The following is a 26,907-nucleotide window of genomic DNA, read 5'->3' on the forward strand; positions in this document are numbered from 1 at the left end:
TCCTAATTCAGGGAAATGTTAATGGTTCCTCACGTTGCTCAGGATTGCTTTTTTTTTTTTTTATTGTCCTTCCACTACTTAAGGCTTCGCCTATATTAATTAGGACCGACCCGAGTCACACACACCTAACTGTGGTGGATGAATTTTTCAACATAGATTTTTTTACATACACAATGACTCGAATTCTAGACCTGGTTAAGAATATCAAACTGCTTACTACTTGAACCGACCCCATTCTTCATGCTTTCCTTTTATGTTCCGTTTTAATTCCCCTATTGTGTTTTTCGGGTTCTTAGGGAGCGTTATACGAACTAAGTGGAGAACGTGAAGTTTGGAGACAGAGTCTTCCTTTTTTCACACAATTAAGGGAGGTTAAATTTTATTATTACTATTCGTATTATGTACAAATTATGAATTCAGATCCCATACATTTTTAATCGTTTTTAGTCTCTATATTTTTCAGATTTTAAAATTTTGATTTTAATTGAATCAACCAAAATTTAAAAATTATGACTAAAATTAATCAAATTAAAATATATAGACTAAATCCACAACTCATGCATAGAACAAGTATTAATAATATAATTTGACTATTAATCCACAAGTCATATATTTTTTAAAATTGTATATAAAATTTCTAGGTATATTTAAATTATAAAATAAAAATATCTTATTAAATAATACAAAATAAGAGGTTTTGGGTTGGGCCAATTCCTCAAGCCATTGTTGTTCTCTTTATGTCCTTTATTTTATGGTTCTAAGCTCATTTTCAGCCCATAACCCATATTACAAACCCTAGAAACCTAGCGTTAGCAGTCAATATATTTGTTATATCACAAGTCCAAAACCCTATTTCTATTAGCTCCGCCTCAGATATCTCGTCTTCGCAGGTACAGCTCTATTATCTCTCTAAGCCCTTACACACTTCTTTAGTGTATGTTCTCTGGGTATTTTGCTCTGTTTGATTGGATGGGAAGAGAAAGTGTAACCTGAAAACCCAAAAATGTTGTGTCTTGTGTTCGTTTATCTGATGTGCGTTGATTGTTGGGTTTGTTTTAGCTGATGTGATGTTAGCAGCTCTGATATTGTCTTACAAGTTTTGGTTTTTGTGATGTTTTTATGTGCCAAATCTAGTTTTGAAGCCCATGTTTCATGCTATTTTGTTTAGATCTTGTTCTTGAGATATTTGGAGATTAATATGCGCCTGCATTTTATCTTCCATTAAATGTTTGGTGTAAGTTTATTTTGTGGAAGTTGAGATGTTTATGGAGGAAAGTACAATAAATGAATTGTTTGATTCCTGTTTGTAGCAGGAGTTGATGATCAGAATGATCCATAGTTTGATTCTGAATGACTATTGAAATGTATTGTTTTTCATTCTTTTTTATGTTTGATTTTGTGTTTCCGAAGCAGACATGGCAACTAAGCAGCCGAATACCGGCCTCTTTGTAGGACTGAACAAGGGTCATGTTGTGACCAAGAAGGAGTTGGCTCCACGCCCCTCTATTCGAAAAGGAGTGAGCACATCTATCTTCATTTATGTATATTATTTGTAATTGGGTATAACTCAAATCATGGTCGCTTTGATTCATGTATGAGTGTTGGATATGGGGATTTGTTTGACATGTGTATGTTAAACTGTTAACATTTTCCCATCATCTTTTAAATATATTTGGTGGGTTGTATCTCTATTCTTGTTTGAATATGCATTGGACATGGTACATAAAAAATAGTGGGAGCAACATAGGAAGAGATGCTACTTAGTAGATCACCATGTTAGATCTGTTATTCTTTTTATCTATCTTTTTGAAATGCTTGTTTCGTCCTAGAATTCATGGTCCTGATTATTTTTATTCAGAAAACAAGCAAGAGAGTCCATTTTGTGAGGAGTTTAATACGGGAAGTTGCTGGTTTTGCACCATACGAGAAGAGGATCACTGAGCTTCTGAAAGTTGGTAAGGACAAGCGGGCTCTCAAGGTAGCTAAAAGGAAGTTGGGAACTCACAAAAGGGCAAAGAAGAAGCGAGAAGAGATGTCAAGTGTTCTCCGCAAGATGAGGTAAATATCGAATTACATCTCACACAAGCAACTATATTATATTGTCTTCCGTTTAGAGGAAGCCATATTGCCTGGGAATGGTAATAAATATTGTTCTTTGTGTGATGTTCCTTGCAGGGCTCATGGTGGAGGTGCTGAAAAGAAGAAATAAACCTTTGTTTTGTCGGTTTCTCCCTGTTCGCGTTTACAAGCAGCTAGAGAGGGGTTTGTTTTGCATATGGTTTGTTCTTTGTTGTTCGAAATTGAATTTTGTGTTTTTAAAACTTGTTTATTCGAATTAGGCACGAGAGATTGGAGGAAGTAATTACGTAAAAATTATGTTTTTCTTTTCTTTCTAATTTATATTTATCGCCATTGTTATACTACGTGCAAGTTTCTCTCAAATTAGATCACATATGGTAAATTGTTAGTAAGTGATGACTAAATTGTGTGAAATGCACAATTAAACAAATTATGTTTAAACCTAATGTCCGAGAATGTTAATAGTACGAGTTAATTGAACCAGACTTGTTCAACAGGTCTTGATTTTAAATTGGATCTTTAAAACATTTTAATGAAGTTCTTAAGCTATCGATATTGCTTTAATATCGCCTTGGTTATTTTAAGAATATGTTTGAGCATACAAAGTAAGCTCGGATGACATTGAATATTTTTATAATAACTTGGATCAAAATTTTAAAATATGGACACATTTGTAAGGACAATTTGGATGATATTCGTAAACATGGGTAAGGTCAGATTTTACTTTGAGATTCGAGATGAAATTATAAGCTTTTGGGAGGTCGAATTTATGAAAGTGGAATAGAATAATTAATTTTTAAGAATGGCCTAAAATGTAAATTTACTTTTTATTTAAGGTGATTAAAGGACTTAAAAATTATATCTTACTTTTGTTAAGGGCTAATGGTACTTTTTCTAAGGCGACAGTGCCTCTACTTGTAAAAGAATGGGTTGTGTAATCAGAAGTTAATAGTATTATTATTATTATTATTATTATTATTATTATTATTATTATTATTATTATTATTATTCTGGTCATATTGAAGTAACATTTAACGTCTAAACTGTTGTTAAACTGATGAAAGGGTCCAGTTTATAAATCGAATCATAATCTAGAAGAACGCATGAAAAATAGTACAGGTAAGGTCAAAATTTACATTTTATCCTTATATTATACTAATTATAAAATTAATCTTTATATTCTAATTTATTTAAAATCAATCTTTATATTTTTCAAATTTTAACGTTAGTATCAGAAGCGATTAACTCTGTTAAATAATATGATGTGGGGTTGTTTTTTTCATTATCATGTGAAACTACTCGGCTCAATTCATATAATTTTTCAATCGAGTCACTGGTAATTCAGTCTTAACAATAGAAATATCCGAAATACATATATATGCCCTTACCGTCTAAGTGATGCAAAAGGAAGAGGCAAAAGGGAAAACAGTAACTAATTTATGCACCTCACCAACGCCATGCTTTCCGCCCTCCATAAGCTCCCGGAATAAGGGGTGGTTGTTCGATATCAGAGCTCGCAAAATAAGGGGGAGAAAGAGCGAAGCCCATCCGCCATCGCGTTGTATATTTCATTACACAACCTAAAGTAAGTAAAACTGGGAATATAGATATTCCCGTATCTTGTAGTAATCCTCGCACAAGGGGCCCTCTATTACAATTTGCTGTGTACCAGAACCACCACCCTAAAACAACGAAATTTAAAGGGAGAAAAAGAGTGAAAAAACGTATCATGGTCAGTAAAAGATGATGTAAAGGATGCTAGTCAGTCTCGTTAGCTTGCGAGATAGCGAGTCAAAAATGCCAAATTGCTTACCTTCTGATTTGCAACCCCAACCTTGCGTAATGTCACGTATTCACCACATCGCAGCGCCCCTCCAGCAAATTCTACCTGTAAAGAAGCACCTTCAGATATCAAGAGAGGGCTATACTTTTCGAGATTTCGGTCTCTAAATAGGAAAGTTTGAGAACTTTTCCATTTCATCTCTATGACTTGTTTAAACAAACATGAAGAGCAGTACCTTGACACCCTTACTGGCAAGAAACTGCTTGAAATCCGACATTTTCAGATCACCTACGACCACAGATTTATGTGGCGGAGCTGGCGTCGATAGGGGTAGTAAAGAGAGCATGTCATTTTCTGTCTTTCCTACTTCAGCATCCACCCAAGCTATTTCATAATCTCCTAACTGATATTGCAGTTATTTTAGACAAAGCGATGGAGATTGAATACAACTCGAAGATTGTTATCAACGTGACAAGATAAATTCTATTTGTTACCTTTTTAAAGAGCACATTGCTCATCAGCTTCTCAGATAATTGTACCTATATTACACACAAGGTCGGAAAATGCATTATGATTTCTTCGGAAATGGTTGCCTCACCTTAAACGAAAATATATTCTTGAGTTATACCTTATAAGCACATAGATCAGATGTGACATCAATTGCTTCTTCAATTTGGGGAGCATAAACATGAGGACAAATGTGTTTCGAGCAGTGTTGCTTCAAATGCTCTGTTGCCTCTGCTGATCCATGCACAAAGACCTGAGTGAAAAAATATACGACAAATGAGGCACCCACATAAAATAGATCAAACCCCCAAAAAATTATACGGAAGAATGAGATAGCATAATAAAGGGACATATTTAAATAGGTACATATAGGGAAGTTCTGTCTGCAACTGTTCGACAGCTATTAGTGCATTTCATGCATGTTCCACCTCACAGGAACATCATCTCACATTCACGGAATAAATGGGGACAACTACATATAATAGCATGCCATAAATGCATGAAAATTAATAACATGTTGTGCAAGGAAACATTTACATGGACAGCCCATAAAGATGACGAGGCAAATATACAACCAGGAATTCTAAAAAGTTGCCTCAAGAAATATCCTTACAAGCTTTAATGGAGCCACATGAGCAAGGATTGATTTGACAGACCGACCATCCGAACGCCCCTCATAGTCCATGTAAATAAGTGAAGACTTCACTTGAACCTAACCATCATTACAGAACATTGTTCAATAAACGGAAAATTCAGTATACTGCAGTTGACAGGACAAACTAATAATTGCTGAAATGTTCATGGACAAACTCACAACCAAATCTCGGTCCAGAAACAAACAAACAAAAAATACTAAAGCATCATATTTCATATTGATGTAAGTACAACATATAAACCAAAATTAAAATTACTGGGATAGAAAAAAAAGATTGAACTTAACAATAACATTATTAAAGTTAACAGCTATGTTGCTCGGACTTTTTCATGAAGTACTTGTGTCTGACACATGGATATGGAGATATGACCTCTCAGGATCCTCCAAATATATGAAAAAACTTAGAAAAATCTAACTATACCTGAGTCGATATATACACGTGTCCGACGCCTACGCCTGAGTCTGTGTAACATAGGTTTAAAGGCATCCAAAAATCTGGAAAGGACCAATACTAGTTGAAATGAAAAGATAACTCCTCTCTATGATCCTAGACTAGAAATCCATTTTCCAGGTTTCAAACTACTTTATAATGAAAACAAATGAAATTTAGTCAAATCATAATATGGCCATGGGTGCCTTTCCTATCATTGTAGACAAAATCAACAGAATCATCAATAAGACGCATAATACCAGTAACTTATGATCAGGAGCGTAAACAAGCTATACCATGAGTTGAGCAAGAATTCAGCTTACAGTTAACTCATTAGATATGACTTTTGAAGGTGTTGTGTCAAGTATCAAACTAGCAGAGCCTTCATCAAGTTTTCCATCCATATCCCCACCAATCTGAGATGAATATGTAAAACAATTTCATTATTGACAACAATTTCAACAAACCCAAATGTCAGTAGATTAAAGATATAGAGCTATAACATTCTAAAGTAATCAAGCAGATGGCACAAAGAAACCGGCACTTACACGCATAGCTGCTTGGTCCATATCTTCATCCTTTATTACATAATCATCAGGATTTATGACCTCACCAAAGTCATCCCAATCAGAAGTATTGTCATAGAAAGGGAACATTGGGGCAACACTAGAGGATGGGGGTACAAATCCATCAATCAGAACATCACGGAATTTGCTCCCATGTTGATCTAACCCTGAAGTGTACAAGACGATAAAAAGATAGCAACTAAGGATACAAAAGGGGAGGTAAAAGATACATCAAACTGTCACAATGAATCATGAATATCCCACACAAGGATACCTCATCAGGTTGGCGAGAAACTTCTCAATGAGATAAATTGATAACAAGAAATTATAATCATCACATCTGAAATAGAATTGGAATCCATTTTCCTTCTAAAATAAATGCATATCATCAAGAATAAATGAAAATAAACCAAACCTCACTAGTTTTACTGTAAACACAACGGAGGGAACTTCTATGTTGAATGACAAGGGTATTATAGTTAATAACCATTCAAAGACATGGACTTATTTCGTGACTCTGCCGTAAGAATGTACACGGATAATGGAGACACAAAGGAAATATTTATCTAAATGCATTTTAGCAATTTAGGAGACCGCCTTACCTTTTCGAATCAATGAATATATCGGAATATCACTTTTGGTGTTCTCTTTGTTGTGAAACACCAACCACCCCCCTCCCTCATAATTTGAAGAAGAATTAACCATTCAAATACACAAGAAAACAAGTAATGCACAACAATAAAAGTTAATTGAATGCTCAAAACCCCAACATGTATACAGTTCTCAGAAGACACTTAGACCGAGTAGCTTTAGGGAATGGAAGAAGTATACCATCTAATGAAGAATGCTTATTATGAATTTCGATAACCATTGGATCACTTGAATTATCAGAAGCAAGAGAAGTTTTAGATTCCTCCTCTTTGATGAGACTAGCTTTTAAAGCTTCTTCTTTTTTCAACCGGTTTTGCTCTTCTTCATAAGCAATCAACTCCTCCCCAGTCAAAGGAACCCGCTTAGACATTGTGACCTTAACAGCTTTTGGAGGTGGATCTGCCTGGAGCATACGAGCTAATGTGCCAAACTACATATACAGGTCAAAGTATCAACTATATATTATGAGGAAGAAGAGGAAAGATATCCATTTGATCAAACAAAATAGTAATTACATGTCAGTTTCACAAGTTTTACAAATTGTTATGGTATAAACGTGATGCTGAAAAAAAAAAGGAACTTGGAGCCTTGGACAACCATGAAGCACAAAATAATTCAAGTTAAATGGCAAAGGACGTAAAACCTTTGGCCATTGAGTAAATAAACCTCTATTGGCCCACAAAGTAGATGCTCATCAACATATAAAAAATGCATGAATTCAACTAAATTTAAATTCCTACATAGTAAAGAACTCACCTGACCCCTTTCAGTAAAAAGAATGAGATTTCTGACATCTGCTGCCCATTCAACAAAAATATCATGAGAAAAACCCGCTTCCAAGCTGGCCATGGATGCTAGTACAACCTAAAAAAGAAATAAAAGCTAACAGTCAAATATATTAGGCTGAGAAGGACCATTTAGATTTGTTATTTAAGAGTGGTGCAATAAACTAACCTTAGGACCATCTGGAACTTTATCAAGTTCACCCTTGCTGACTAAAAGAGTGACATGCCTGCAATGTTGGCATAAATACCTTGTACTTAATTCTCCACCAAATGAATACAGATATACATAATTTACAGCTCAAACCGGTTATATTTTTCAAGCTTGTATAAATGATACAAACTGAGGAATAAATATAAAGCAAAGCAAAATAAAAGAATAGGACAATAGCAAGTATAAATAGTGTCTATAAGAAAACTTACTTCAGGAGAAAGGCATTATCACGTGAAGTTTCAAAGGATTTAGCTATAGCATCACTCATCCACTCAAGAAAACTCTTTGCATAATCAATAGTGCTTGATGAAACATATGTCAGAAAGTAGATGGGGAAGTTCAAAAACTTCATTGACCAGTGCTGTTTGTGATTCAGACGTTGCAATCAATAATATAGCTAACCAGAAGACTAAAAGAATCCAATTTATTAATCAAGTATCCTTACTGACCTCTTCTAAAACCAAGAGAAGTTCCAAGACACGACCAGCAGTATCGACAGGTAGTAACACATTTCCACCACCTTCTAAAGTCCTTGAAATGATGTCTGCATAAACTTCACAATTAAGTATGATGTGTGACCATAGTCCATTCGTGCAGGCGTTGGAGTGAATCAAGGCAGAAAGGATTATAGGATGGACAGAATTGAATTACACTATGACCCAATAAATTCAACATCAAATATTCAAATTACCAACAAAATCTCTGTCCCTTTCCCTTTGCGGTTTAGGAGGTTGATTGTTCAAAGCATTGTAGGCATCAGTTATAAGAACAGCAGGTCGAACAAAAGACTCCAGAACAGTTCCATTTAAATGCCTGATAAAACCAATTCATCTGAGTAAAAAAAGTTAATGCTAAAAAAGCTAAAATCTAAGATCAGATAAAAGATAGCATATATACTTCTCTTTGCGTCGGTTGAAGTCTACAGCATATATGACATCTTCTCCGTCCTTTGTTATCTTCCAAACAGTACCACCCAATAGATGGCCAGCAACATGAGGAGCAATCACAATACCCTCACCTTTTCCTAGAAGATTGTAACAGAAACAATGACAATATAATGAGAAAGTTATCTTAAAAATAGAACTACGTTGTCAAATGTCAGGCCATTACATTCCTCCAAACATATGTCTTGCGACCTTCAATTCTTGAGCTTTCATTGATGAATTAATATAGAACTAATGTTACTATAGTTCCACAACGGATAATGTAATTGAGATAATTACTAGCCAAAGAACGTTACCAGATAAATGATAGTTCTGCGAGTAGGTTAACCGAGTTACAATCTGGAAAGCAGAATCAATGTCATCCAAGGTGAACAAATCGAACTCAGATACTTGCTGAAATTGGGAGATAACATAGCATGTCAACAATTACTACAATAAACATTGGGGATCAAAACGCAATTCTCCGGAAATAAAAAAACGACGGAGATAACTTTCACCTTGCGAGAGAGATACTGATCGTACATAGTGAGAAGGCCTAATCTATAAACCGGTTCAGTGGAATATACCGGAGCCGAGAGTCCGAAATGTTTCATAGCATACGGAAGAGCGCCAAGGTGAAGCGTGTCGGGATGAGAGAGCAACACGGCATCAATCGTCGAAGCAACCCTGAAAAAAGAACCAGCTACAGTACGTTAAAGTTGTTAATCAATTGGCATTTCGAAATTTGAAGATGAAGAAGAACCTGGAGAGGGGTTGAAGAAGGGAGGGGTCAAAGAGGTCATTCCAGCCACAGTCCATTAAGAAGTTGAAGCCGTCGATTGAGACTAAGTAGGAGAGAGGGTTCTCGTTGTATACTCCACAGAGTGGGGTTATCTGAACCGACGTCCCCATTTCTAACTCGGTTCTAGAGGCCGAAAACAGAAGATTCAGGGCAAAGACCGAAGAAAACTGAGTTTCAGCCGCGGGTGACCGCTCTAGTGAAAGGCGATGTGAAGTCTGAAAGTCGCTGGAACGGCGCCGTTTAAAAGTTTTCTTTTAGGATAAACTACCCTAACAATAAATTATGGGTTCAATTTTATTTTAATTACTATATAAAGTATTTTATCAATTATGTCACTATAATTTCAATTTAATATCAATTTTAATTACTGAAATTATTTTTTGAAATTTTTTAAATCTAATCCTAATACTACCTAGAGGAGAGGGAGAAGGGTAACTCTAGGGGAAGGAAAGAAAGTACTACACCCATAACCTAAGGAAATATGAGAAAATAAATATGAACCACCCGACCAAATGTGCTTGCTCTAATTAACAAAATTATCGACTTGATAATTAATTAGATTTATATAATAATATATTTAGTCTTCATTACTAACATATTTATCAATTTGATTTTAATTTTAAATTTCTATATAACATAGTTACTCCTCATAACTTACATATTCTATTAATTTGATCTTAATTTTAGCAAAAAATAATTTTATAAATTTAACTTTCTAATAAGACTAAATAGATAAAATAAGTCTACACAATGAAAAATTCAATAGTTTTATTCCAAAATATAATAATCTAAATGAATATTCTATTTTTCCTTTTTTTTTTGCATTAACATTAATATTTTCTTTTTTCTATTTTTTAAGGAAAAAGGGAATAAAAACTTTTTAATCTCAACATCTATTTAGATTCATCAAATTATTATATTTTCATGCAAAACTAATAATTTTACATTGTAAGTGAATCTTACCCTTGTTAAATATAATTTCTATTCTCATTAAATTTTAGATTTTCTTTTATAACTACTCCAATTGAACTGATGTCACCTGCATCTCTTTCATATATAGCGGATGAAAAGCTCTAATATTTTACCATAAAACTGGAAAGGCAGAAACGGAAGGCCAGAACATTTTAGAGCAAATCGTTGGTCTGTTTCTTGTTCAAACAATAGGCTCACCATCAGGTTCGTTTTCTGGCTTTCATTAGGCAAATATATCATTGGCAAAGTTGGATTTCATAAAGTAAAACATTGAATTGTTGATTATATTACTCTAGTTTTCGACACCGGAACATCCAAAAGGTTCCGTCAACCTAACGAGGCATTGTGCTGCGGGGAGAAATGGCTCAGACTTCTATTTGCCTAGCCTTGTCATTGAAATTTGGCATGGTTCCTTCCCATAATTCAAGTAGCTCCTTCCTTAACCACGAGATGAAAATTACAGGTCCCAGCGTTGAAGGTACCTAAGTGTAAAAGATCAGAGGATGCAAGTCAAAAACAATGCAGAGGTGCAACAGGCATCCCATGAACTCAAAAAACTACAACGACCGTTAACAGCTTTAATAAAACCGAGTTGGATTTTGCTGGAGTTAACAAGAAGTTTCAATAAGCTGTAATGACAAATACCAGATAAAGAAGAGCGGGTTGAGGCGAGTGTGTCAAAATGCCGGCTGCAAGTGCGGTTACCAGTCCGACAGCATACCCAGGAAGGGCATACAATATGTATTTGTGCCCCTTTGAGGAATGTAAATCTAAAAGATTTACTGTTTCCCTACTCTTTCGATGATCAAAACAGAGGACTAATGCTAGCAGCATGGCAGGAATGGCCTACATGAAGTAAACAAAGTAATTAGGAACACTAATAAAAAAAAATAAAGATGACACTAGCCAAGAAAGTAATGTGGAACTGGTACACAACGCTACAATGTTATTCTCAATAAGTCACGTGCATATGTTGGAGTGTTAGTCTCTATAAAAGCATGAATAGCAAATAATATGCAGTTTTTCAACAAGTACATAACATTGATCTCCCTCGTGCCAGAATAAAAGTGTCGTCTGCAAACCAGAATTGTTTGAGAGGACATGTTTGTTAGTTCCTCCGATAATAATCATGCCAGGAACAAGAACAATAAGAATAGACTTCTCAAGCTTGAAGATGATGATTCAAGGTTAAATGCTAGTCCAGTAAGTGTAACAGCGGGCGTGCAAATATTCAAGAGCATTGCATGATACACAGCATGGCCATATAAAAAGAGAAGAATGGGCGTTAAAAATTCAACTGTAAATGGAAAATCTCAATGCAGAAAAAAATAGTACTGTGCCCAGTAAACTTGCCCAAGTGATTAATCCTTGAGCAACATAGAAACGGGTCTGATTCATCAGAATATTCTCCATGTTCATTCATAAAAGAATTGAGATCAAAATCAAATGAAATGCAAGGATACCTACTGATTTTATAAAATAAGACACCTTCAAAAGTCAACAAAAACTACTTTCTCATATACTGAAGAGAAAGGCTTTCATACCATATCACCAAGACCAAGCATCATGAAGTCAGCTGAACTTCCACCAGGGGATGCACCACCCAACAAATTCCTTGGGAAAACAATCTTTACAGGCAATTCTAGTTTTTTCGTGATCAATTGTAAGCCAGGGAGACTCAAACTATTAGCAACAGTGTGAACTGGGTTTGAAGCTTGTTGTGTTGCTACTGACACCATGACATTAGCCCCGAAAAATCTTTCAGAGAAGAAAACCCAGAATATGTCATACACAAACAAACATACTAGAAGCATCGCACATATTTTGATGTTCGGAAGGCGCACATGACTGACAAATGCAATACAGATGGCGATACCTAACAAATTGTTCAAAATCCAATGCCCTGAAACAAGCCAAGATGCAACCGTGAGGATGCATGCCAATAACAATAAGCCCTGTATTCTTGTAAATGACTTTGAACAACACCGAGACACAAATGGGTCGGCCAAACCAAAATGTGACTTCAAATAGGCAACGTGAGGGGATAGACAGAAGAATAAGGATGAAACAGACGCAATTGCTGTGAATGCAGCCAGAAGTTGCGAGACGGAAGAAAAAAGGTAAAACATCAAAAGTAAGCTGCAGGAGCTCATTATTGGGATCATTAGTGCTTGGGACCTATCTAGAGTAATTGATGCTTCTGACAAGTCATGATTCCGCTCCATTTCTTTCCCATAATTCAAAGCACGAAATGCAGATCCAAATGTCACAGCCACTGCCGTAAGTATGAGAGTAAGCGGGGCAGGCTCAAGTAAATATAAAAGTTTCCACAAAGAATCCATGACTAAGCACGCAACTATTTTTGATCAATTGTCTGAAGTGTGTCTTTATGCACCTAAATCGAATACAACACAAGATGAATCTCGAGAACAGAGTTGCACTATTTCTCTAAAGAAAACTATTAGCAGAGAAATCCATGCAACCTGCAAAACAATTACACCAAACAAGATCTATTAAAATACATAACAAATCAGGAGAAACATCAGTAGCTATATCAAGGAAAAGTGAATCAACTTTAGCCCCCAGATATTATATATCATGTGTTCCTTAAAAAAACAAATGGAAGATATAAAAGAGAAAAGATTTTAATTTCATTGCTGTGTTATAACTGATACTTTCTAAATCACAAATCTCTAATGAGGAACTTTAAATTGAAGAAAGGCAAGCTAGAAAAGCAAAAGATGAGCAATCCATTTCTTGAGTCTACATAACCCTAGTATCCCCATCTTCCCTTTAATTCTTTTTTATAACACTCTTTCCTCTGATTTGCATGGAAAATCTCAAAATACAAACAGAAACACAAACAGAAACAGGTTGATTACAATTCCAACAATTTTCTAATTAAACTAACTCAACTCCTTAATCCAGTCGCATTCAAGTAAGAATTGCATTTCCGTCTAGAGAAACCAGTTAAATTTACATCTCATGTCTATTTTCCGTCAATTTATATAAAATTCCCTCAAAAATTCAATTTTCATATAAATATAAGAAAATCACAGTAAACAAACAAAAACTGAGATGAAATGCAAAATCTCCATTACGTTCACAGCTCATATGGAAGATCAAGAACCCCATAAAACGGCTAACAATCTAGAGCGCAAAAAATTACTAAAAAGCTATAAAATAAATTCATAAACAATATTCTAAAAAAAGTAGAGATAAGATTTGATCTACATACACGCGGTGAGTAAAGATCTGAACAAAGGAAACGTAAATAAAACAAGATAAAAAATGTAAATTAAGGAAAGAGATATTTTGGAGAGGAACAGCTCTGATGATGATCATTAAGCTCTCTTTTTTCTAGTGCCAGGCGAAGGAATTGAGATTTTGAGTTAATTTGCAGAATGCCCCCATTATTTTCATGTATTTGTAATTTGAATCAACGTTGTTTTGAGATTTCGCTTGAAAACTAAACAGGGGAAGCACGGACATGGGTATGTCGGTAAACGAACCAAACGCACACGAACATAGATATGTTCATGTTCGTTCATTTAATAAATAAACGAACATAAACGAATAATTTTTTTTTTGTTCATGTTCGTTCATTAAGGAATATAGCTTGTTCATGTTCGTTTATTTAATAAATAAACGAACACAAACGAACGAACATAAACGAACAACACAAACACAAAAAAAAAACTTATTCGAACACAACAAACGAATGTAAAAAAAAGTAAACAACAAGAATAACAACTTAAAATTCATTAATATATCCTACAACTTTAGAGTTAATTTGTTCGAATACGACAAAAACATACATAAATCATAAATAAGCTATATGAACATAATAAAGTCTTAAAATTAATTTGTTCAACAAAACAATCTTCTTGAAATCCAAACAACTTCAATAATATGCGTAACATATTCAACTTGCCCTCTGTTCGAACATAAATGAACGAACATAAATGAACGAACATATAATCGAACGTTCACGAACGTAAATGAATGAACGAACCATTTGTTCATGTTCGTTCATTTAATTAAACGAACGTAAAATCTTATTCATGTTCATTCATTTAATAAATAAACGCACATAAACGAACTTCCCGCCGCACGGTTCATGAACGGTTCGTTGAACGTTCAGTTCATTTATGGGGAGGCCTAATGTGTGGTAGCCTTAATATACGATTAAGAAAAGATATTATTATAAATGTTAATATTAGACGTTACCGACACGGGTGAGCATTAACTAGGCACAACTAATTTGAATTTTGAGCAGTCACATTAGTTTCGGTAAATTAAAAATTAAAGTTGATTAAATTATATTCTTTTATCATTAAGAAACCCTAAATCACATAGAGTTATAAGAATGCAATCCTATAAGAATTAGGATTAAAAAAAATTATATAAATTTAATCTGATTAAAAATAAATAAATAAAATCTAAATAAAAAATATGATTCACCAACTCGTTTAAATTAAAATTTTGTAACTCGAATTAACTTAACTTACTCAAACAATCTCTAACTCCTCCATTTTAATTGTAAATGTAACTTTTCCGACAATTAAAAATAACTCACATAATTTCTTTAATAGATAACTCACATAAAATTAAACTTGAATTCAATATAAATTATTCATTAATTCATAATCTCCAAACCATTAATTTTTTAATACAAACTTTTAACAAAATATATTTTACATAAAATCTTTTTCTTATTCATTAGTGTACACACCCGTTTTTGTCCCGGTCTATAAAAAATATTATTAGTATATTATTATTATTATTATTAATTATATTACTATTATTATTCTTTTTAATTATTATTACATGTTACAGACCCAATTCCAGGCCTAACCCGAAGCCCAACAGCTCATTACAAGCCCAACACCAAGTCAACCCAATTACATGACTTGACCCAGGATCCAGACCTGATCCAACCAGACCCGACTCAGTTAGGGTTTTAAAACCCTAGCTCATATCCAATGGCTCCAGTGAAGTTGAACAACCCTCGCCGGCGCGTGTGATGTACGCGCTCCTCCAAATTGGCGTGTGAGCCGCTGCTGAGACATCCTGAGCTACCGTTGTCAGCCACAGTAATCGAATAATCCTCAAAACAGTGAAAATATCAACCCTATAACCTAATCCCTAAAAAATCAGGATTCAACCTACAAAAAAATCAGAGACCCATTATCCTACATACTAGATATCATCATCCCATCAACAAAGGCAAACAACCATAAAAATAAGAAGAGAATAGAGAGAGGAGGGATGACTATCAAAGAATCATTCGGGGAGGGAGAGAACAACAAAAACAGAAAAAAAGGCCAAAGAGATTCGAAAAAGAAAGGATGGGAATCTTACCTTTGAACCCAAAGACCCTTGTGTCACCGGAGCAAAAAAAAAATTCAGAGCATAAAGGTAATCCTTTTACCTATTTTCGGGTTTCTTTTTTTAGGGATAATGAATAATTATGATAGATTCAAGTGTTAGGGTATTATGGGTTTCGAATAGGGGAAATCTATAGAGCAATAGGGGTTTCGGGTTTGATACTACCAATATATGGTGGTTTTAGGGTTGTTACACCCTTAAGTGATAGGAAGCAAATGGAGAGAGGGAGAGTAGAGGCGAGCGACTGAGAGAGAAAAAAAGAAATGAAAATTTAGGGTTTTAAAACCCTTAATGGGGTCTTATAACCTAACATCGCCGTTTTGGCCAAAGGGGTTTCTCCGTGTTTTTAAGAAATGATTTATTAGCAGTTTTAGTCATTCGTCTTCTGTAATCTCACGCATGTTTTCATTTCTTCGGGGTAAAATCACAGTTTAAACCCCTTGTCTTTGTAATGTTATCCTTTAAGTCACTGAATGAAATTTTATGGTATTTTTATTTCGTATGTTAAATTTTGTTTGGTTTGCATTTTAATCATTGTATTAAACCTTTAGTGTTTGGGATTTATTTCTGTTTTAGTACTCAGGTTATATAATGTTTACACATTAACTATGAATTTTAATATGTTTATTATTATACCTCTAAAGTTAATGTTTTTACTATTTAGTCCTTATGTATTGTGTATGATTAAATTTTGGTTATTGGTATTTTATTTTATCATATTTGTACATACGCATTTTAATACAAATTTGTAACTTTTTTTTTTATTGATCGTTATAATTTCATGCACGTATGCATATAAATTATGTAATTGTTATAAGTATTCTTTGTATGAATTTTTTATTATTTCTTTTTGTTTTATTATTATGTGCATATTTAGATAATTATTAACGCCCTTTGTTATAAATCATCATTGTTCTATAAAATATGTAAAAATGGAAAATTTCATTGTAAGGGAAATCTACGAGGACATCTCCCAACTAAGGGAATGTATCTTTTCGAAGATTTTTCGCAGAAATGTTTTTTTATTAAATAGTTTCTTTGCTTTACATTTATTTATTTTGATTTTTATCTCTTTTCATTCTCATTTTCATTTTGTTTTGTTTTATTTTATTTTTGTGAAAAAATGTGAAATAATATTTTTGTGACGGGAATCTATGGGAAATGCATTCCGAAGATTGTTCACACAAAAGTGCATTAGTTATTCGAAAATTGACACTTTTTGAATAAAGTCAAATGAAAAAAAGGATCTTAATTTAAATATATTTTCAAGTTTGTAATTCCCAATATTTAAACAACATATAATCGTTTAGGTACCAAAATTTGGGCGTTGTGGGGGTGCTCACCCTTCCCCACACGTAATTGACTCCCGAACTCTTAAAAATCAATCTTTGGTAAAACACATACCATTTTTTTATCGTTTAAGGTTTCCAACCTACCTAACTTAAAAGTTGGTGGCAACTCCAAAATCAAATTGTTTTCAAAAATATATTTCATCACCTTCCCCGAAAACTAATTTTTTAAGTCTAACGGATTCCTCGGGGAAACGTTATGACAACTTGACGACTCTGCTGGGGACTTCGAGAGTCAGGCCATGAACACTTATACATTGTTTTGTATTTGGGAATTACAAATTTAAATTGTATTTAATTTATGATCCTTTTATCTATTTTGAGTTTCAGCATACAATACATATTTTTTTAAACTAATGGGTTTTTGATTTTATTGATCTTCAGAATTGGACAGGTTTTGAGCTTATTAAAATTTTGTCTTCTGTCATGTTTTTAAAGGGTTGTGAGTTTCTCCTTACTCACAACACGTACATTTACATATCATAAGCTCACTTACGAGCTTTGTGTTTTTTAAGTTGAGGTGAAAGCTTAGCCTGCGTGAGATAAATTGTTTCTCCGCATGGGTTTTAGCTAGTAACCTTTGGGGTTCATATACCTTATGTCAACATGAGATAAATTGTTTCTCCGCATGGACATAAGGGAATGTATTCTCTCGCATTGAACTCAATCCGTACGAGCCTGTAATTGGCCATGATTGAGGGTTTGACATCCTAAGAAGGCACCAATATGGACAATTCAAGTACCATTTTTCTTAGAACCCAACACCGCATATAGTGAGCCCTAGTAACCCACCCCCAATAAAATTTATGCCTAAACTATGTCCGTTGTTAGGTACCCGAATAAGTGTACACAAAGGAGAAACGACAATAAGCCTCTTTTCTTTACTCGTATTATTTTCCTTTTTGAATAAAGTATGAGAACTATAAAAGTATGTGGGTAGGTATTGTAAATACCTTTCAATAATATCTTCTTGATATTTGATTTTTTAACACATTTTCTATGTTTGATTGTTTATTATTTGACATTTTGCATGATCATCATAAATAAAAGAAAGGTATTGATTAACCAAGTAATCATCATAGTAGAAGAGCGACCATTAAAATGGAAAAGAGTTTTCATAACAAGGAAGAACGCAATCCGGCGGTCCGAGCTTGGTCTGAAAAAAAACACAAATGGCAAAAATGAGATAGTTTGTCTGGGGATTACGTATCACAAAACACATTCGTAGATTGATCTTTCTTGTAAAGATGAAAACTCTTTTGGACGAATGAAACTCTTTCAAAGAATGATTACTTTTGAAAATCGATATCTTTTGCATTTACATTCTGCACTGCGTTTGTTTAAACATTTTCACATTTTTTGCATATGCATTTGCATATTCGCATTCTGCATGACATTCATTGAAGCATTTTTTTTTGCATGCATTAATCATAGAATCATAGGTTTATCTCGTGGAGGAATATGAAGAAGTTCTTCTAACTGTGCAACTTCGTTCACACAGTATTGAGAATGCAAGCAAAATTTGAGAAACTGAAGAAAGAACTGGAAGAGAGTTTGCAAAAGATGCAAGCAGAGTGAGAAGCTAAAATGGAGCAGGTGCAAAAAGCCACCATGTATCATATCTTGCAAAACCAAAACGACCTGGTCGATCAAATTGTAGCAAAACTGAATGGGCTTAACCAAGAAAGAGGCAAATAAAATATTTCCTCAACTTGTGAAACCTCTGAATGTGTGAGTATACATACAAATCCACCAATACGCATTTAGCCTGACAAGCTTACAAGCCACCAAGTAGGCTTATCTGCCACTAAAACTCGTGTAACTGTGATAAATCCTCGGGGTAATTATACTGATCATAACATATATGTTCCTAAGGTGATGAGAAGAGCCAAGAATTAGATCCTTGAGAACTTAAAATAGTGGTGCAGAGAGACCTTCAAAGGAATGAGATGAAAGAGCTATGACAATGATATGGATGCAACAAAACTAGTATTAGCTCCCGACTTGGTGCTTCCGCCCAAATTCAAGATGCCCGACTTTGAAAAGTACAATGGAACTAGTTGCCCTAATGTCCATCTCACGATGTTTGTTCGAAGGATGACTAGATACACCAACAATGATCAGATGTTGATCCATTACTTTCAAGATAGTTTGACTAGACCCACTTCTAAGTGGTATAATCAGCTGAGTCATACTCAAATCTGCTCTAGGAAGGATTTGGCTAGAGCTTTTTTGGGTCAATACAAATACATGACTGATATGGCCCCTGATCGAAAAATGCTACAAAATATGGAGATGAATAGTGATGAAAGCTTCTGACAATATGCTCAACGATAGATGGATGTTGCATCTCAAGTACATCCATCAATGATTGAAAATGAGTTCATTACTTTATTCATTAATACATTAAAATCTCCATATGTTAACCACATGATAGGGGCTGCTACTAAGATTTTTTCTAACATCATAATGTGTGGAGAAATGATCGAAAAAGCTGTCAAGAATGACCAGATAAGAAGCACTAGTAGTACTGACATTGAGGAAAGAGTTGAAATTAACATAGTGGGGTCTTATCTTGCCAATCAAGGGACTAGACCTCATAATATCTTCCATGGAAAGAATCGTATCAATCCAATCCCAATGACGTCTAAGGAATTGCTCCCTACGCTAGTTAAGAATAATCTTGTGACTCTATTTCAATCCAAACCAAGAGAAACCCCATATCCTGAAGACCATGATATTAACGTCATATGCAATTGTCATATTGGGAGCTCAGGACACACCACTAAGAACTGTGGGGCATTGAAGTACAAGGTCTAAGATCTGGTTGATTCAGGGGCATTGACGTTCAATATGTGATGAGGCATTCTGATCGGGAGTCGGTTGGGGCATCCATCAGGAGTGTTGTTGCATTCTTATGTATGTCATTTTGTTTAAACTTGTGTTTTATATATGTGTGAATGTTTGCAAGTCACTTGACATTCGAACATTTAAATAAAATGCTTCATTATGAGGAAATGAACAATGAGCAAATTTTAATCTTGAAATTCCTTAAATATCATATTAATTAAAAGCCTTTTAATAATTGAGGTTGTAAATCTTTGACAAATGACAAGATTAAACCCCAACAAAACAAGAACTCTTAATCCTACCCCAGAATATACACCAAAATACATACCTGTTGAAAACATTTTGATATTTCGATTTAACAAATTAAGATAAATGAATTTTAAGATTTTCCAAAAAGATTTTCTAAGTATATTCGATATAATTATTCGAATATCAAAATATTACTCCAAATCTTTCAAATGTCATTTTTAATCCTTACTCAAGTGTAAAATTAAGATTTAAACTTAAAATAATTTCAAAATAATTTTACAAAATATTTCGAACCATTTCAAAGCCAAAAATTCCAGATTGCTCAGAGGGAACCGATTCCCCCCCAAGGGGGTACCGATTCCCCCTGAATGGTTTTACTCCGAGAAAAACAGAATGCTCGGAGGGAATCGATTCCCCCAAGGGGGTACCGATCCCCCTTTGAATAGGAACCGATTCCCTCCTTTAGGGAATCGATACCCCCATGAGTTCTGGTTATTAAACGCCCAGAAAAACCTTTTCTCTTAAAACCCTCTCTTCTATCTTAAACGTCATTCATCCTCTCTTTCTCTCTAAATCTCCATTTTTTCCAAAATCATCAAATACAAGTCGGAATTAGATCTTTCTTCAACTTCTAATCCTTGCAGACAACATCACATTCTCATAAAATCCAAATTTTCAAGGTAATATTTCAAAATCCTCTATTTCATTGATTTTTGAACTTAAGACTAGTTTTGATTAGTTCTAAGATGAACATTACATCGTACATTGGTTATATGATGATTTTACAACCAATTTCGTCAAAAACACTCAATTTTTCAAAAATATCTTTTAATTTCGAAATAAAAAAATCGAGAATTGTTGTTTTAATTGATGTTTTTGATTTAATTATGTTGTTTTCATAAAAACTATGAATATTATGATTTTCAAATATTATTTTCCAAACAGTTTTTCAAAACATTGCCCTTTAGGATTCGGTTTAGAGAACCTTGAAATATTGAGAACTCATTTGAGTTTTGGGTTTTGATTATATTGCATACATGTGTTTAAATTTGCAGGTTATATATTATATTTCGATTCTTAAACCATGTCAAATCCTAAACGACCTAGGACATTGTCTAGTCGCTCAAGTCAAAATCGACCTCTTATTCCTCCACCCAATCCAAATAACCCAAATATGACCATTATGAACTCTTGTTTCACGTACCTGGTCGTAGACAAGATCTATATCATAGGTACCATACTTGTTTTGAGTCATACAAAATCCGGGAAGAACGTATCCCTTTGATTCAACCTATAGAAGATATGGACTTCCAATATCTTCATACTCTTAAATCCTAGAAGTTTGATAAACTCTTTAAACTCAAACCTTTGGTTTATCATCAATTAGTCCGTATTTTTCTATTTTAATGTGGTATGTGTCCAAAACGAGCGCCGATATGAAATTATAGGAATTCGATCCTATCTTTTAGGACAATTCATTTTTATTGACTCCAGCACAATCGCTACTCATTTTGGACTAGATAACTCAGGTTTAATGAAAACGAGACTGTGGATTCACCCTATAAGTCTAAGGATAGTGAGAGTACCCTAAGAACTTATCGTGATAGATTCCTTCATTATATGATCTCTTGGTGGTTTAGACCATCCAGAGGTAAGTACTCCTCCCTTAGGAACATAGATATATGGTGGATTTACTGTATCCAATATAAAAAGAAGATTAATCTGCCACAGATCATCTTTAGTGAGTTTTCATAAATACTATTCCTTCCAAGAATATAGAAACCTTGGTTTATGGTTGTCTCCTTAGTAATTTATTTATCAAACGCGGTCTTAGGGTCTCTTCTGATATTCCTATCCCTCTTCAAAACCAAATCAATCTTACTTCCATGAAGAAAGCAAGATGGAAAAAGGATAAGGAACCGAGCCAATGGATTTATCATCCCGAACTCAAAACTTTGAATTGTGAAACATTTTGACGTTCATGGATTGTTTTATTTTGGATGTTTGAATTTGATGGATAATCGGATATTTGAACTTACATGCTTATATATTTGGTTTGGTTTTAACTTTCATTTTGAGCTTAATGTTTATTTTTGCATCATTTACATATTAGTTGCATTATGACCAATTTTTGTCATTTCACATTAATTATGAATATTGAATTATGGAACTAATGGCTAATGTTTCTCTTGATTGTGATCTTAGCAGCTTAAGCTATATATATCATCAATTGGCTAAATGATTTCAAAACCTTGTTTTAAAAGTCTTTTTGATTTAACAAAAAGGGGGAGAAATATTAAAGTGCTTTAAAGGAGAGAAGTGTTAGAGTAAGGGGGAGTAATTTCAAAACTTGATTTCAAAATCTTAAAATTACTAAAATGTTTTGTTATATCAAAAAGGGAGAGATTGTTGAAAATATTTTGATATTTCGATATAACAAATTAAGATAAATGAATTTTAAGATTTTTCAAAAAGATTTTCTAAGTATATTCAATATAATTATTCGAATATCAAAATATTACTCCAAATCTTTCAAATGTCATTTTTAATCCTTACTCAAGTGTAAAATTAAGGTTTAAACTTAAAATAATTTCAAAATAATTTTACAAAATATTTCGAACCATTTCAAAGCCAAAAATTCCAGATTGCTCAGAGGGAACCGATTCCTCCCAAGGGGGTACTGATTCCCCCCTGAATGGTTTTGCTCCGAGAAAAACAGAATGCTCAGAGGGAACCGATTCCCCCCAGGGGGTATTGATTCCCCCTGTTTAACAGTATAAATATTGAATTTTACACTTAGGGAACCGATTCCCCATGAGGGGTACCGATTCCCCCCACGCTCTACGCTGTTGTATTAATGGTTTTCACACTTAAACGGCTCCATTGACTCCACTAATCATCCCCAACGTTCAGAATCAATTGAGGGAGTATTTAAACAAGTTCTAAAGCCTTTGATCAACAAGAAATATAGAGAAACAAGAGAGAAAGCATCAAACACCATGTTTGTGCAAATCAAGCCAATTTTCCTTTCAATATTCATTTTGCTTTCAAGAACACCATTTGTGCTCATTTGTAATTATTTTTTATGTTCTTTTCTTGTTCTAGAATTGTGCAAACATCTTACCTTGTGAGGTTTTCCTTGTAATTTTGCAAATTTGTGTATTTCTCTTTGAAAAAGAGTGTGCTCAAGAATTTGGGGTATAATTCTTGAGAAAGTTGTAAGGTTACTCTTTGTCCTCAAAAGAAAGAACAAATTAGTGAATTTGTTGGAAAATCCTTAGTGTGGATAGCTAAGGTAGTGGACGTAGACTTTGGTTGAGAAAGTCGAACCACTCTAAATAGCTGTGCAATTACATTCAATTTTCTGCAAAAGCTTCCACCAAATTTTTAATTGCCAATTCACCCCCTTCTTGGTCGATTCCGTCAATCGATTAACTCAACAATACCCATCTCTTGAAGGAACCAAGCTAGTTTTACCCTTGCATGTAGAGTCAATCAAGGGTTTGGCATTCAGGTATGTGTTTGGATCGGACAAAATGGTGCAACTAGAGCACGAGATTACAAAATAATTGGTTCCTACTTATGTTAATAATGTTCAATGATGATCATGATCTTCACAGATGGAATGGTCAAGTAGGCGAATCTAGTTTAGGTCAGTTGCTTAGGAATTGAATTTTAACGATGACAAACTTAAGAAATGGAATCCGTATACCTAGAATATATATATATATATATATATAAAGTATACAATAAAGCTGAGCTATTCCGCTAAAATAATTGGTTATAGAGGAAACTCTAAAGCCCTGGCTTTATGAATAGATATCATTCAAACCATGACATTGATCGGGTACTTGGCAATTCGGTGTTTGCTTCACTGTAATTGTCAAGTCGAAGACTTTGTGACGACATGAATTCTTCAGCTAGCCGAACAAAGGCAATTATAATATATATACAATAAAACTGAATTCAGCTAGCCAAACAACGAAAAATTAAATCAAATTTACTAAATAAAGAGTTTCGGTGAATATGGACTAAGGGAGTTGAGGAACACCTTTTATAGTCAATTTCACACAAGCGCTCAGAAATCTCATTTTTAGACTTATATTTCTGCACTACCTTTGCTAGAGTAGTCTATGAAGCTTGAACAAATGGAAGATTTCAGAGAACTGAAATAGAAGTGTTCTAAAGAGTCTGACAATTAACTATGTTAGTTGCGTCATTTTGTTCGCCTCCGATCAAAATGTCAAACCAAGAAAGAGGGGCATGCCATGACCTTCACGATGACTAAATCGATGAAACATACATTAAAATTTAGGTAGCCTACCTCAAACCCAACCTTTCGATCTTGATATTTGTCAAAGATTTACAACTATCAAAGATTAAAAGAGTAGTTGATTCTTTTGATATCCAACAAACTCCTGCTTTATGACTTGCTTCAACTGTGAAACTTGGAAGGAGGAAATATTTTTCAAAATTCCTTTTGATATTTTTCAAAAATTTGAAAATTCAAAGGAAGAAAAACATTTTCAAACAAGATAAGTTCTTTGGAAGTATCTTGGAATTCAACGAATATATCTCTGAAACTCAAGCTAGGGAAAAAGAAGCCAAATTTTTGGGGAAAATTTGATTGGGCAAGGAAAACAAATTGTCTCAGATCGAGGTTTGCATGAGTACACCATGGTGGAAATGAAGACAAACTGAGTTAGGGATAGAATGAAGACTACTCATGTAACTATTCCCCTCACAGATTAACATAAACATACATCATTACATACATACATGAGACGTGAAATTTGCATCTTTGCATTCATCATTATGTGCATTAAAGACATTTTATTCTCTCTTGAGAACAAATTTAATAATTCATCCAAGCACATCAAATAAATTTCATCTTAGCATCCATCATCACATCCAATATAGTCAGTCATAAATGCATAGTTTTGATCTTTCAAGAAATCAATGTTCAGAAATTTTCAGATGTCTCTAACAATGATTTGACTTCCTGAAGTCATCAATCAGATCTTCTGAAGAATTTTGCTACACATATAGGAATAAACTGATTGGTTGTCGCCTTTGAGACAATTTCTGTTGGGATTTTCGGAAGCTTGATTCGACAACCAGAATGGTTTGCAAAGAGGGGTCGGAACGATTTTTGAGTTTAGGGAGTAAGGAGATTGAAAGATAGAAAATTGCACAACGATTTAGAGTGGTTCGACTTTCTAAACCAAAGTCTACGTCCACTACCTTAGTTCCTCACTAAGGATTTTTCAACAAATTCACTAATTTGTTCTTTCTTTTGAGGACAAAGAGATAACCTTACAACTCCCTAGTTTTTCATGGGTTAAACTAAAACCTTTACCTAGCTTTTACACGGGATTAGCTAGAACCTTTCCCCTTTACAAAGGATAATAAATGTAAACAAGAAAACCTCTATAAGGTAGGTGTTTACAAGATTGAGCTCACAAGAAAAAAATATTTACAAGAGAAAGTTGAAATAAGAATGAAAATCTCTTCTCTTGTGTTTGATTGCTTGGATAGTTGTTCTCTTATTCTTCAAGTGTCCTTAGCGTGTATTTATAGCTTGAAATGTGTTTGATGTTATATATAGCCGTTGGGGATGTTTTGGAGCCGTTTGGAGATGATTTTTCTACTCAAAAAGGCTTCCCATAATATGGTGCATCGGTGCACTATCATGGTGCATCGATACCCCTTCATTAAATTCAAATAAACTAGCTGTTACTAGCCATTGCAACCTTCGTGCATGGATGCACAGCAGGATGCATCGATGCACAACCTTGATGCATCGATGGACAAAAGGATGCATCGATGTACAACCTTGATGCATCGATGCACAGAAGGATGCATCGATGCACTAATTGCATTCGGTGTTTGAGTGCATCGATGCACTGTATGGTGCATCGATGCACTAGTGCAGGTGCATGGATACACTGCATGGATGCACTGTAGGGGTGCATGGATGCACTTTGACACCCTTTAGCATTTTGGCTCAAATCCGAATTTAATGGACTTTGAATTATTTTTGAAACCTTTTAAAACTTTGAATAAATTCAATTAAGTCCAAAAACATTTTGTAAATTCAATTCAAGTCCAAAAACAATTTTGCCTTAAATTGTTATATCAAAACATAGTTCAATAATCTCCCTTTTTTGATATAACAAAACATTTGAAAAATTGTTTTTGGCAAAACTCCCCCTTTTTCATTTAAAAATTGAATTTTTCAAACCAAACTTCTCCCCCTTTTTGTTATATCAAAAATAATTCGATCTTTGAAGTTCAAAATAACTTTGGAGAGTAAGTGGTAATTTGACATTTAAAAAATCAAAGCTCCCCCTCAATAAATGCATTCCAATCAAAATTTAGCTTTAAGAACTTGACACTTAAAAAGAAATTGAATTTCTACAAAGAATAACAAATATGTTAGTAGCACATAAAATTCAATATATCCAAGACTAAAATACTTTATGCAATACCAATTGTTGAAATTTGATATCAATACCATTTGTTAAAATTAAGTGCATATGCATAAAGTTTTCCAAAAATGTTATGCATTTTGAAAATTTCGATATCAATTGTTAGAGAGATATCATTTTCATTTAAACGACATGCATAAACATTCAAATTTAGGTCAAAAATTTAAAATTTGTAAAATCAAAGTTTTAAAAAAATTGATATCAATTATTAGA

The 26,907-nt window shown here is 34.0% G+C and overlaps 3 protein-coding genes across 4 annotated transcripts; 1 reads left to right on the forward strand and 2 right to left on the reverse strand.

The window, feature by feature from the left end:
• The first annotated feature begins 803 nt into the window (after positions 1 to 803).
• LOC120116593 (60S ribosomal protein L36-2-like) lies at positions 804 to 2,388 on the forward strand. 2 transcript variants are annotated; one of them, XM_039137034.1, is made up of 4 exons: positions 804 to 890; positions 1,414 to 1,517; positions 1,859 to 2,058; positions 2,176 to 2,388. In XM_039137034.1, the coding sequence occupies exons 2-4, from the start codon at positions 1,416 to 1,418 to the stop codon at positions 2,207 to 2,209; spliced, it is 336 nt and encodes a 111-aa protein (XP_038992965.1). In that variant the 5' UTR covers positions 804 to 890; positions 1,414 to 1,415; the 3' UTR covers positions 2,210 to 2,388. The 2 variants fall into 2 exon arrangements, with proteins under 2 accessions (XP_038992965.1, XP_038992968.1); XM_039137037.1 differs by having other exon boundaries at positions 876 to 890; positions 1,411 to 1,517.
• A 1,056-nt stretch (positions 2,389 to 3,444) lies between these two features.
• LOC120117919 (cleavage and polyadenylation specificity factor subunit 2-like) lies at positions 3,445 to 9,627 on the reverse strand. Its single transcript, XM_039138088.1, has 18 exons — positions 9,354 to 9,627; positions 9,109 to 9,277; positions 8,908 to 9,004; positions 8,565 to 8,691; positions 8,359 to 8,480; positions 8,117 to 8,211; positions 7,877 to 8,028; positions 7,626 to 7,683; positions 7,428 to 7,535; positions 6,852 to 7,101; positions 6,003 to 6,187; positions 5,778 to 5,870; positions 4,983 to 5,081; positions 4,491 to 4,622; positions 4,357 to 4,401; positions 4,098 to 4,265; positions 3,893 to 3,967; positions 3,445 to 3,761 (listed from the first exon to the last, which is right to left on the reverse strand). The coding sequence occupies exons 1-18, from the start codon at positions 9,500 to 9,502 to the stop codon at positions 3,660 to 3,662; spliced, it is 2,226 nt and encodes a 741-aa protein (XP_038994019.1). The 5' UTR covers positions 9,503 to 9,627; the 3' UTR covers positions 3,445 to 3,659.
• A 971-nt stretch (positions 9,628 to 10,598) lies between these two features.
• LOC120117930 (signal peptide peptidase-like 1) lies at positions 10,599 to 12,847 on the reverse strand. The gene is made up of 3 exons (XM_039138093.1): positions 11,909 to 12,847; positions 11,010 to 11,210; positions 10,599 to 10,846 (listed from the first exon to the last, which is right to left on the reverse strand). Exons 1-3 carry the CDS (start codon positions 12,704 to 12,706, stop codon positions 10,730 to 10,732), a joined length of 1,116 nt encoding a protein of 371 aa, XP_038994024.1. The 5' UTR covers positions 12,707 to 12,847; the 3' UTR covers positions 10,599 to 10,729.
• Between the last annotated feature and the right edge of the window lie 14,060 nt (positions 12,848 to 26,907).

This window comes from Hibiscus syriacus, unplaced genomic scaffold (assembly GCF_006381635.1).
Source record: "Hibiscus syriacus cultivar Baekdansim isolate YM2019G1 unplaced genomic scaffold, ASM638163v2 tig00000916_pilon, whole genome shotgun sequence".
Lineage (NCBI taxonomy): Eukaryota > Viridiplantae > Streptophyta > Magnoliopsida > Malvales > Malvaceae > Hibiscus > Hibiscus syriacus.